This window comes from Megascapheus bottae, chromosome 26 (assembly GCF_031878675.1).
Source record: "Megascapheus bottae isolate mThoBot1 chromosome 26, mThoBot2.hap1, whole genome shotgun sequence".
Classification (NCBI taxonomy): domain Eukaryota; kingdom Metazoa; phylum Chordata; class Mammalia; order Rodentia; family Geomyidae; genus Megascapheus; species Megascapheus bottae.
The window spans coordinates 17,361,004-17,374,538 of record NC_143534.1 but is presented as its reverse complement, the minus strand read 5'-3'; the positions used below and the strand labels follow the sequence as shown (position 1 = coordinate 17,374,538).

The 13,535-nt window shown below is 36.0% G+C and overlaps 1 protein-coding gene across 1 annotated transcript in view; it reads right to left on the bottom strand.

Annotated features, from left to right (window-relative positions):
• Positions 1-13,535, bottom strand: part of Gpr158 (G protein-coupled receptor 158) — a 231,767-nt gene that overhangs the window by 103,032 nt on the left and 115,200 nt on the right. Inside the window, 2 exon segments of the mRNA XM_090319031.1 lie at positions 1,104-1,327; positions 8,556-8,658. Coding sequence (XP_090175157.1) covers positions 1,104-1,327; positions 8,556-8,658 — 327 coding nt within the window.

Genomic DNA, 13,535 nt, shown 5'->3' with positions numbered 1-13,535 from the left:
TGAGGCTTTATAAGAGTTATGGAAAAATATTTTCTTTTTCAAAAATTTATAAGAGGAACTTTATACCTGTAATAATTTCTACAATCTGTACCAATCTATACAACATTACCAATGTGAAGAGTTCATTTGAATTCAGAAAAGATTGAAACGTTAAGCTTAGTCTTTTTACCAGTGATATAACCATCTTTCTTTCAGCAGTAGAACTACAAAGTCCAACACAATCCTGGCTTTATTCAATTAGTTGATGACTGTTGGATAAAGCTCCTTAGAAAATTCTTCACTGAACATATTAGGATTACTTCTGCCCTTAACTGAGAAGCATACAGATCTATACCAGGTTGATTTCTCAAAGAGGACTAAAGGATCCATGATCTCAAAAGATGCCTTCAAGAGTCACTATCATTGTGAGACATTAATAGAAAACTAAATACAAGATCATAAATAAATTTATTCTTCAAAATAAAATACATGAAAAAATAGGTGAATAGTCCAGGTGCTCGTGGTTCATGCCTTATAATCCTTGCTACTTAGGAGGCAGAGATGTGAGGATTGTGATTCGAAGTCAGCCTGAACAGTTCAGTCTGTGAGACTCTTATCACCAATATACCAGAAAAACCCCTGAGTGAACTGTGGCTCAAGTGGTAGAGCACTAACCTTGAAAGTAAACCCTGGGGCAGAGCCCAGGCTCTGAATTCAAGACCCAGGATGGGCACATATATAACAAATAAATTAGATCAATCGTTAAACATGTTTGAATATAACTAAGTAATTAAAACTAAATAATAAATATAAAAAGCTTTCTAAATAGGAAACAAATTTTAAAAATTCATCAGATACAGGTAGAATAAGTTCCTCAAAGGCCAAAGAGGTGATGTCAAGAAGCATCTTTCAATTAAATGAGGCATGTGAGCCCCGGGCTAAATAGGGACAATGTTCTGTAAACAAATAATTAAAATAAATTATCATTATGATCCTTTATATTTCCTTGGGACAAAAGAATATAAATTTTTCAATCATATTTTAGAAAGAGTTATAATACAGAAATAACTGAGGGTTTGAAATTCCATTTGCCCAAAAAAAGAGAAGAGGGTACCTGGGTTTACCTTTGCTTTGCGAAAGTGGTAGACGACCAGCATGCTAATGAAGTCGAGAAGCATGCACAGGGCTTGGAAGGAGATTATGGCAAGTCGCAGATGCTTATCCTCCTGGACAAAGCACGGGCTGTCATCTGCACAGTAGGGGCAGCCCTCTCGGCAGGGCAGACAGACATGGGCTTCTTCTGACACGTCTTTTGCACTTCCTGAGAAATGATGATCTGGACCCCTTCCTGAAAGTTTCAGATAAAGCCACAGTGTTATTTGCACCTCTGTGGCAGGTAAGATAGAATAGAGCATCATACCACCCCTTCTCATCTTCACTCATTTTTCCGTTGACTATTTTGTCAACTCTCCTGCTATGAGACTTGCTTTGCTGTTAGACTCAGAATTTTTTTCATTTGGTTTCAAAAGCATCACTCAGAATAACTGAGAAAAAAATAGCAAATATGGAAACAAAATGCCTCAAGGGCAGAGAACAATTCACAGTCTTTGATATCATCATCTACCCCTCACCAAACTAACATTCTTAAAGCACAAATCATATTCCACAAATACTTGTTCAACAATTAACCAGAGGAAGGATGACAAAGTTAATTTGTTTTATGGACTAAGTAAATATTCCCATCACTTTTGAAACTTCTTGACCTATATGGCAAAGAATTCAAAATGATTGTCTCTTAATTTAGTGGAAGATCTCATCTACCAAGTTCATTAGGTTTAAATTGGATAAAATGATATTTAAATAACAGTCTTTCAGTATGCAATTGCCTAATGATGGTATATCCTTTACTCAGAGTATAATCTATATTTATAAGGTATCATGTAATTTCCCACTTTGCATACCCATAGGGCATTTTCACACTATTTGCTTACTGCTGCTATGATCCTTTGTTTAATTTCATATTCTTCTGTTTGACCTTTCAAGTCAAACACTTAAAGATTGTCTTTAACACTGAGCTGATATAAACACCAAAAAAACCAATAAAAGACAAATATGTAAAATAAAATCTGCTGAATGCTGGTGGCTCACACCTGTTAACCTAGCTGAGACCTGAAGAATCATGGCTCAAAGCCAGCTCAGATAGGAAAGTTCCTCAGACTCTTATCTCCAATTAACCACCAGAAACCAGAAGTGGTGCTGTAGTTCAAGTGGTTGAGTGTAATTCTTGAGCGAAAGAGCTCAGGGACAGAGTCCAAGCCTGGAATGCAGGCCCCAGGAATAGCAAAAATAAATGAATATATATATGTATATATATATATATATATAAACTCAATATAGAAGACAGGAGTTAATCTGTACTCAGTTTGGTACAAAAATAATTTTCATTAATTGAATAATTAGGGAAAGTTTATATCATTTTAATGATGTTTAACAGTAATTTTATTCCTATCAATTCTGGTTAAAGTTTCACAATCTTTCTGAATTGCAATTGATTACTTTCCTTCTCCATTAAATGCAATAACAAAAACATATTGACGACTTTCCTTGGTAATTCAGGATACATTGTTACTTAATAGTCTGCATTCTGCTCTATAAGAAAAATAAATGGATTTTAGAAACACAGACAGACATATTTCCCACCTTTAAATAGGTCTGACAAAGACAACTCACTTGTGGCCACTTTGTTTAGTTGCTAATGGAATAAGAATTACTATGTACCCAGGTTTACCAAGATTTTTAGAAAGATCCCACATAGACATTGATGTAGAAAACACAAAGTAGAAATCACTAAATAAAAAAGTTTGGAATGTTTTTTGAATTTCTACATTTCTATTCATTTCCATGTTTCTATAATAAATATCTTGTATCATGTATGAAAAAGTCTACATAGTTAATATTTCAAATATTGATATTTAAAACATGTTAAAGGGTCGGGAGTTTGGCCTAGTGGTAGAGTGCTTGCCTAGCATGCATGAAGACCCGGGTTCGATTCCTCGGTACCACATACATAGAAAAAAGCCAGAAGTGGTGCTGAGGCTCAAGTGGTAGAGCTCTAGCCTTGAGAAAGTCCAAGGACAGTGCTCAGGCCCTGAGCTCAAGCCCAGGACTGGCAAAAAAAAAACCAAAAAACATGTTAAAATATTGATTTAATACATTATTTATTATATTACTTCAAATATTTAGGTATTTACTATTTTTATATAGTAAATATTTAAAATATTAAATCATTTAAATTAGATGTTAGTTATTTTAAAATAAGATGGCTATGAATTTAATTTGATAATTTTTGTAGTTAGCATATCACTTCATATTTACTGAAAAATTTCAGTCTTCTGAATTAAAAAATGGTAAGTTCTGTAATAGGACACTTTTCTAGTTTTCATTTATACATAAATTAAATTTTACTGGAAAACTTTGAAGTATTCACAGAAATGTTATCTATCTTTACCCATATTTCTCACTATAGTAGTGTCTTGATAAATGACTGCAATTTTATAATATTTTTTTCTGAGCCATTTAAAAATAGCTTGAAGATACTGTGCCTCTTCATCCACAAACACTTCAGTTTGTGTTTCCTAGAAAAGAGTATTCTCATCAAACCTCATTATGATAGTCGATAATAAGAAATTCAATAGTGATACAATATTTTTATCTAATGTATTGTCTAAAGAAAGCCAAACATCGCGAGCTCCCTGGCTATGGAACCAAAGAAGGAGAGAAAGTGTGGAACCCAAGTTAGCTCACTATCCCTACTTTCCGTCTCTTTCAAGGAATATCTTCTTTCTTTCCAAACTATACTGTTTTTGTCTCTTTTCCCCTACCATACTCCTCTCACAAAAATACATTACAGTTGGCAATAGGAAAATTATTATTTTTAGCTAGGGATTACTTGATAATTGGGATTTATTTTTAAATATGTACAAGCTGAAATGAATCCAAATGGCAGAAGAAACAAGACTAAAAGACTGATGTCCAATAAAAGAAAAGAGCTTTCACTGGACACAGAATGCATCCTAAGGAAGGTGAATTTGAGAAAGGTGATCAGATTGTCACTGGGCCTGTATTTCATTAACCTGGACGTGAACATCTTGGATCTGATAGACAGCTACACATCAGCACTTGGTTATCCTGAGATCCTTCTGCTCTTTAGGTGTCGGATCCCATTAGCTAACATATGCACAACAGTGTCAAGAGAGATGCTGGGAAGGGCTCTGTGCTGTCAGCCCAATTTCAAAACATGTCATTTGAATATATACCTGTTAGTCTTTACAAGCACCTTGTTTACTTTGGGCCTAGAACTAAGTAAGGATTTTTAAAAATCACTTCACATTTTAATGAAGTACTTCAACTTCCATATTTGCATATTCTTTCCAAAGTGGATACAAAACTGCAAGAGATGGGGCAAGTGGTGGAGTGTTTTTACATTATAAATAGGTGAGTTTTACTCTGGGGATTGATTGATTGATTGCATTTTCTATACCCCATTCTCCCTAGTAGGCAAGCTGACTATGTTTCACCCTGTTGCCTCTTAACTCTCAGGGCTCTTCCTTCTTATTGCCATTCTCAGTGCTGTGCTGTTCTGCTTGCTATATTTGCTGCCACAACATCCTTCCAATACGTGGAGAGGTCATTCTCCTTAATGTCTAAAAGTAAAGTAAAATAGTAAAATGTTTAAAATATGGGGTGAGGGATTAAGGATGAGCTCAAATTATATCATTACTACTTGACACTTGTATATGTTTGTGTGTATATGTATGTATACATATATACATATTCATTTATTTAACTACATCTGTTGAATCCTTATTATATGCCATGGATATTGGCAGCTTTACATGTTATCACATATTTTCAGTCTCTGATACTTTCTTTTTTCCAGTACTAAGATTGAACTCAGGGCCTTGAACCTAATATACAGGAACATTCCCATTTAAGCCACACTGCCAACTAATTTTGCTTTCTTTTTCAGAGATGATCTGAAACATTTTTGCCCAGGAATGATCTAAACTGTCATCCTCTTTTTTCATATTATATTTTTATTTTAATATTTTAATGTATAGAGGGGTTACAGTTATATTTGCCAGGTGGAAGGTGCATTACTTTTCATACATTGATACCCATTCTCATTAAATTATAATCCTCTTATTAACACTTCCAGAATATCTAGGATTAGAAATAGGCAACATCATTTCTGGCTTGTTTGTTGAGATGGGGTTGTATTTGTTGCATAGGCTGGTTTTGTGCCAAAGTCTTTCCTATTCATACTTCCTGTGTAAGTCAGGGCTTCATATGGTCATTTATTATATTATGTAAAACTCCTCAAGAACATATAAAAATAACTGTCAGTGTAATTTTTCTGGATGCTATTATTAAATAACTTAACTTACATGCAGAGATATGTGATCTATCCTAGAAGTAAATGGGAAGTATAAAAATTTTGGCTGATGAAACTGATGTACTATACTATAGATCATATTCTCAGTCAGATTGTTGTAGTTTTTCTTTAGGACAAGAAGTGATTGATGTTGGATTTTCATGCCACATGACAACATGATCAGGAAAAATATAGTTGATCAACAAGCACTTTACTGATTTGTTTATAACAATAGGCAGTTTTCTGCTCTGTCACTAAGGAAGGTCAGCCATACTTAAGCACGTAGTGAGGTCAAAGCTATCCCTCATTAAAAATCTTTTAGTTTATTCTGAAAACTATCATCTTTTTTCAATGGCTGTAATGTGTATAAGGTGGGAGTTAGACTTATAAACAAAATAAGCAAAAACAAAACCAAGAAAAAAGCAAATGAGCAGACATTTCTTAGAGTATGTCCAGTTTTTTTTAAAACCTACTGACTTTTAAAATAAGGAAGAGAGTAGGAATGTGAAATTAAATAAAGATAACTTGTTAAAGGTTAATCAGTTTCTTGTGGTGGTGTTAACAAGCAAATGGCATAGTCATTCTCTGGTTCTACAATATTTAGATGTTTTATTTCAGTCACATAGTAGGAGCTGAGAACAAATGTGGGCAAACCAGATACAAAATACCTTCACAGAACAGAAGCTAAAACCTATTCCCTTAAACCTTCAGTGTTATGAATCATATGTTATGTCTGGCCCCTAACTGTGAAGAATGCTGAAGTAGCTTTGGCACTGAATATCAAATACATATCAACATTATTACTATTGTTTTTTTCTAGAGCTATGTAATCAATTACCCCATTTTAGAAGTTTAAATAATCTACTTGTAATTTTCTAGTTTCTATTGATTCAAAGTTGGGTACAGTTAACTGGGCTCTCTAGTGTTGGTCATACCTACATGAAATCAAGACTAGTTATAATTCTCATTGGGAGTTCTTGGTTGTCTTCTAAGTGCATTCCAGTGATTAGAAGTATTTACTTTCTTACAGTTGTTGAGACTAAAGTCCCTGTTTTCATGCGAACTATAAGTGGAGTTTACTGTGATGAAGTCCCTAGCACAATCGTCTCACAGAAAGGTAGCTTGCTTCTTCAAAACCAATACAAGAACCTTTCAATTTTTTTCTCTCCCTCTGACTCCTTCTCTGTTTTACTGTCTCTCTCTCTGACTCTCTTTTCTTTTCCCTTCTCCACTCCTTCACTTGTCATGAGCCTTCAGTGTGCTAAAATGGAAGGACCTATAAAATCTCCCTCAACAGGGAGCAACTAACCATTTGTATTGACAGGCTGCCTTCTTACTTAAGAAGGCAGATACTCTGAAGTATATCTGGAAGACAAATCTAGGAGACCATTTAAAAATCTTTGTCTACAACTAATACTCAGACCAAATCCAAACTCTACAACACATGACTGAGGATAGAAAAAAATGTTCCGCATCTCCAGAAACTGGAGTGCAATACAAAGTTCAATATAGTCTCAATATCAAGAATGTTTTCTAAAAGAAAGCAAAAAAAATTTATTGATAAACTTAAAAGTACCCAGAGATCGGGGCTGGGAGTTTGGCCTACTGGTTAGGTGCTTGCCTAGCTTGCACAAAGACCTGGGTTCAATTCATCGGTACCACATACATAGAAAAAAGCCAGAAATGATGCTGTGGCTCAAGTGGTAGAGCTCTAGCCTTGAAAAAGTCCAAGGACAGTGCTCAGGCTCTGAACTCAAGCCCAAGACTGGCAAAAAAAAAAGTACCCAGAGATCCTGATATGTGATTTAAAGTATATTTGAACTATATCTAGCAGAAATTAAAATTATAATAATGGAGCCAACAATATAAAATATTTCTGGGTTTAGCAACTCCAAAACTGATTTAAAACAAAACAACAAAAAAAAACCCTCTGTTTCTTTCCCAGGGTTGGGCTGTGAACTTAGGGCATCCTGCTTATTAAGCAAATACCTCAAGCCATAAGACTACCCATTTTTAACCACTACACTCCTGACTGGTTGCTACAAGCTATTGCATACAGAAATACTGCCTTATCTACAAAGAGAAGAAAAATCAATATTTAAATTATAACACAATTTTCTGGAATAGAAATAAGGTAACTAGATGACTCGGTTTCATTTTTGGGCTATAAACACTGTGTAACCACTCCACTTTGAACATGTAACTATTCTCTCCTTTGGTTAGATGACATTTTATGGCAAAATAATAGGATAGCCACTCCCATAGTTACACTGTGTTATTCATGACTATGTTAGAAGGCTGTGGCGGCTCCTCTTGTAGCTGGGTCCTTAAGTAGTCTTCTATGTTGTAAAAGGGTCTGGTGGCTAGCATGACCTCAGGAAGACATCTAGCCTGAAAATGGAGATCTCAGACCTCAGATCTCAACAAGAAATTTAGTTCTGGGAGAGCATCCTCAGCCCTACGAGAGCACATTAGGTGATACTTGAGTTTAACTTGGAGACCTTGAGCAGAGGACTTAGCAAGCCATGACTCACGAACTCAACAATGGAAATCGTATGACAATATGTTTATGTGACTTTAAGCTACTCACTGCAATTTGGAAAACTAAGTGATGAGCAAATAAAAAAATTAACAAACTGGGAAAGTTAATTGTAGAAATTGTTTGCAGTAACTTCTCAAATAATAAGCATCAACTCTCTTACCAATACCTACATATTTTCAGGTTTTTTTAAAAAGTAAACTATACTGGCCGGGAGTTTGGCCTAGTGGTAGAGTGCTTGCCTATCATGCACAAAGACCCAGGTTCGACTCAGTACCACAGACATAGAAAAATGCCAGAAGTGGTGCTGTGGCTCAAGTGGTAGAGCTCTAGCCTTGAGAAAATCCAAGGACAGTCAGTGTTCAGGCCCTGAGCCCAAGCCCAGGACTGGCAAAAAAAAAAAAAAAGTAAAATATACCTAAGAATGGGCATATCTTTTTATGGTACTCCAGAGCACTACAAGTGACAAAAGCAAACAACAAATGTTCAAAGAATGACAGATGAATGAGGATTCATGACAGAACTCTGAGATGTATCAAGAGAATACATCAAGGATGTATCAAGGATATAGGTCATACATGCATAGTATCTAAAGGCACTTACTCTGAAAGTTGTTCACTGAGAAGACTCGAGGATGGTAGAAGCCTGCTTTGCAAATGCACTGGTAGGCTCCAAGTACAAATCCAAGGCCCTTAATTGGCATACACTAGGAAAAAGAAAACAGCAATAGAGTCATAGTCGATCATAGTTCAATTTACAGTAGGAAGACTCATACATATCCATCACTGAAAATGGTAACAGAACTAACACATTTTCTAGAAATAAAATGCCCCCTTTCTGAACTTTTATTTTAGGTTTGTTTGCTAACAAACATTTTTTAAGAGATAACAAATTCAGTTTTATTTCTAAATATATGTTATTACAGCTGCAATTGCTATCTGCCTTTAACTCATTCAGTTGCCAAATGGTAATTACTAGACATAGTTCTGGTTTTGAAGCTTTAGAGATTATCCTGCTACTTTAAGAAATATTCGTAACATCAAATTGTAGAAGTCATTCCTTAGAAAGGAATGACTTGCCAAAGCAAAGGCACGTAGGTAGGTAGATAAACAGACACATGGATATTGAGATACAGAAATTACTGTTCGAATTAAAGTCATCTGTGGGATTAAATAAACCAATTGTGTTATGGCAAATCATTTTTAAATGCAAATGTAATGAGAAAGATACAGATGAGTTAATGATCCCAAGGTCTCTCTATTTAAAAGTATTTTTCATAGAAAAGCCTTCTAATTATGCATAAAAGAAAATCCATGGCCAGATTCGTAAATACTTCACACCAATAGATGACACATATCTCTGAGAAAATGTAATGTGTCTTCTTTAACGCAATCACCAATCCAAGTAAAATTCAGTTTATCATTCTTCATTTTTGCCTCATTCAATCACATAAGCAAGAAATAATATCAGTTAAATTATAAACACTTCTTAAGTAAAACAGGTGTTTCAAGGTTCTAATAACACAAATTAATTTTTATTATCTCTACCAAAACTTTTATCCACTATAATCTTAAGGAATTTAGGATCTTAGAGGTCTCATACAGAGGCCTTTGAGAGAAAATTCTAAATAATTCCAAGTAATAGTTCTGCACTTAGTTAAGCTTAAATGATTGTCATCAAAATTAATCAAAAAACAGAAAATAAGGTCCTAAGAGCATTTAATATATTTTCTAAAGTCAGAGACATAGCAAGAAATCTTTGGGAAGGATCTCTAGAAAGGACCTTCTTGTTAATTTTATTTTATTATTATACCTCTTTTCACATGCTTACACATTATAATTAACAGCATAGTTCTTGATCCAAAGCAAAATAAAATGGTATATGTGTACCATTCAATTCAAGTGAATTAGCAAGTATTTACAAAATAACTTTTATGGGCACAAAGAATTCCTATAAACATAACTGAAAAAATACATTGTTTATAAATATCCAGTTATATAATAGGTTAAGTCATATCTCTGAACTGTGTAAATCAGATAAATTGCCATATTTACATTGTAGAAGTACGAGTATTATGAAAAGGACATATTATTTATGGTAGTAGACTTGAATTCTGACTTTGTCACTTCCTAACATTGTGGGTTTGTGTTTGTTTTCCTAACCTCTTTGAGCCTTATTTTTCCATTTTGTAGGAACACTCATTCAACTATCCTCAGATGTTGGTTGAAGAAAACAGAGCCATGGAGATACCCTAATGGATTAAAGACAGGGTATAAGAAGAAGAAAAATATACTAAAGCCAAAAATTTTGGCCTCAGCCATCTTAAGATAGAGTTGCCATCAACTTCTCTGGGAAAAGCTACAAGTAGAATGAATTCTAAGAAAGGACTGAAAGTTACCTTTTGCAAAGGGTAACTTCAAATAGATGTTTGAAGTTTACTTTAAACTTCAAGTAACAAGGCTAATAAAGTTGGATGAAGTTTAGGACAAATTTCCAGGTTGTATAATTTAGAAGCTATTGAATAAATGATAAAGCTATAATAAAATGAAACTCATTAGGGGAATGCCTACAGACAGTAAGAAAATAAGACTAACGATAAAGTAAGCTTTGGCATATGCCTATAATATTCTACTCAAGATGTAAAAGCAGGAAGATTGCAGTTTGAGGCTATCCTTGGAAAAACAGTAGGCCCTATTTGAAAAATAACTAAAAACAAAAGTGTCTAAGGGCATGGCTCAAGTAGAGAAGACTTTTTTTTTTTTGCCAGTCTTGGGCTTTAGCTCAGGGCCTGAGCACTGCCCTTGGACTTTCTCAAGATTAGAGCTCTACCACTTGAGCCTCAGCACCACTTCCAGCTTTTTTCTATGCATGTGGTACCAAGGAATCGAACCCAGGTCTTCATGCATGCTCGGCAAGCACTCTACCACTAGGCTAAACTCCCGGCCCCGAGAGACTTTTTTTTTTTTTGCCAGTCCTGGGCTTGAGCTCAGGGCCTAAGCACTGTCCTTGGACTTTCTCAAGGCTAGAGCTCTACCACTTGAGCCTCAGCACCACTTCCGGCTTTTTTCTATGTATGTGGTACCGAGGAATCGAACCCAGGTCTTCGTGCATGCTAGGCAAGCACTTTAACCACTAGGCCAAACTCCCGGCCCCTCAGAAGACTTGAGTTCAATCCCTGTACTCTCCCCAGTTTACCTGAAAGTAATCCAAATACCCCACTGGTCACTCCACTGAATAGTATGGTTGATTCATTTGAGTAGGTTGTAGGTGACCACAGATAAGTCAAAGGCTACCTGAGTAGCTTTATTTCTCTACCAAAACTTCCAGGCAGGTTCTCCAGAAAAACCAAGTCTCAGAAAAACTGGAATGACTGAGGACATTCTAAGTGCCAGTAAATTAGGTGGAAAGGAAGAGCGAAAGAATACTAAAACAGCAATAGTGGGATTTTTTATTATTTAATAGAGTAGCCTCTAATGCTGTAAACATAACCCATGGAATTGTTTTGAGTTGCATTCAGCAAAGATTTATCCAGGCAAGCTATATCTTTGAGATAGCAATGCTGGATAGGAGTACTTAAAAACCTCTGCTTCACTGGAGTTGGGAGGTTAACGTTACTCATTTCAATAGCACTAGATTCCTGATGATATGACTCAACACTGCTATAATGAGTCAGATGAGATTTATAAATGCTCGTGGGAAAGTCTGAAAGTTTAGTGAAATAAAGGTATGTCTCTGTCATTAGCTGTTTCTAGAGCTAAAAGAAAATAGAAAGGATAACAAGCTGACTGGGTAAATATTGCCAGATAAAAATAAATGTTACCCTTAAATAAAAGAAACAATGATTCCTAAATTTATTAAAGAATACAGCAACGTGAGTTATTAGTTATCTCAATCATTTTGCTCTGTTCTTAAGTTCTCTTAATATCATAGAAATCAAAGAAAAACTTTGTCAGTTAAAATCAACAAATTAATCTTTCTGCTATATTTACTCTATCTTCACGATCCTGGAACGTGTAGCTCACATTGGTGTGACTTGGAGAGTAAAATGTTTTGTATTAAGGAATGTAAATTTGCATTTTCCATACTTTCTTATTCTATCTATCACTATCATTCCTTATCTCTATAATGTTACCCTGTTATTTCCCAAACAAAGGGGCACCTTTTCAAGATCAGGAATTTAATATAGTAGATCTAGTTTGTAAACATTACTCTAGCCAAGTGTGCTGGCATATGCCTGTAATACTAGCTATTCTTGAGACTATTATCCCTACATGAGAAGCATAAATAAGAGGACTATAGTCTAGGAAAGCAGGGCAAAAAAAGAAAGACTCTATTAGAAAAAAAATAAATTGTGGGCACCCCCCTGCTGGGAGTCTCCAGCAAGACAGCACCAAGGGACCTCACACAGAGTCACAAACAGTCTCTGCCAAAGAGTTGGAAACACTGCAGGGAACTGAAGGACAGACCAGCAGGGGCAGAGCTCACCCTCTGAGAGTCAGAAAGGCATGGCTCATGTCCTAGGTTGTGCCCTGCCCCTGGGAACGGGGCAGAAACCAGTCAGGCTAGTCTAGCTGACAGCACTCAAAAACCTCCAAATCCCAGGCCCTCAGCTGGGACCCACCATCCACCCGGCTAGCTGAGACCAAAGTGTGAAACTCCATCCTATGGCCCACTGTGGGGCCTCTGGTTGGGCTGAGAGCTAGCCGTGCAGAGGCACATAGCCTCTAGGAATAGGCTAAACACCTGCAAAAGCTGCAAAATCTGACCTAGTTAGCACCAGAACCAATTTGTCTGAGAACCACAGGTATACACAGATTCCCAGAACCACCAGTCCCAAGCCAAGTAAAGACCACCAACTACCGACTACAGAGCAAAGCTACAACAGTCCTCAATGCCTCAGAAAGCACAAAGACGAATTATGACATATATAAATAATTAAAGTCCCACACAAAGCCCAAAAGGAAATAAGAGTGAAGGGACAAGAGAGATGTCACCATCCCAAGAAATGACACCTGAAAAGACACAAAATATGACTCTATTCAAGGAGATGATTTTGGATATGACTAATGAAATTAAAGCAGAGTTCCAAAAACAAAAGCAGGAAATTACCAAAGAGCTCTTCGAATTCAAAAGAGAAGTGGAAGAAAAGTTTAATACCCTCTAAGCAAACTGGATCAGCTCAGTGTCCATACTTCAAACAAAAATGGAGGCATTAAGCAGCAGATTGACTGAGATGGAGAATAGGACATCAGGAACAGAAGATAAAACACAAGAGCTGGAACAGAGAATCATCAGCCTGGAAAGATCAGTCAGAATCCACCAGAGAAAACTCCAGGATCTGGCAGATATAGCCAAGAAATCTAATGAGGGGACTGAGTTCTAGGACAAAGGAATGCAACCCTTAATCACCAAAATCATAGCAGAGAACTTCCCCAACCTCAAAGGCTGGGGAAGGTTTCAGGACTCCAAACAGGGAAGATCCTAGAAGGAACTTGTTCAGACACATCATAGTAAAGACACAAGACTTGAATAGCAAGGAATTGATCTTAAATGCTGCAAAAACAAAGAAAGAGCTGTACTACA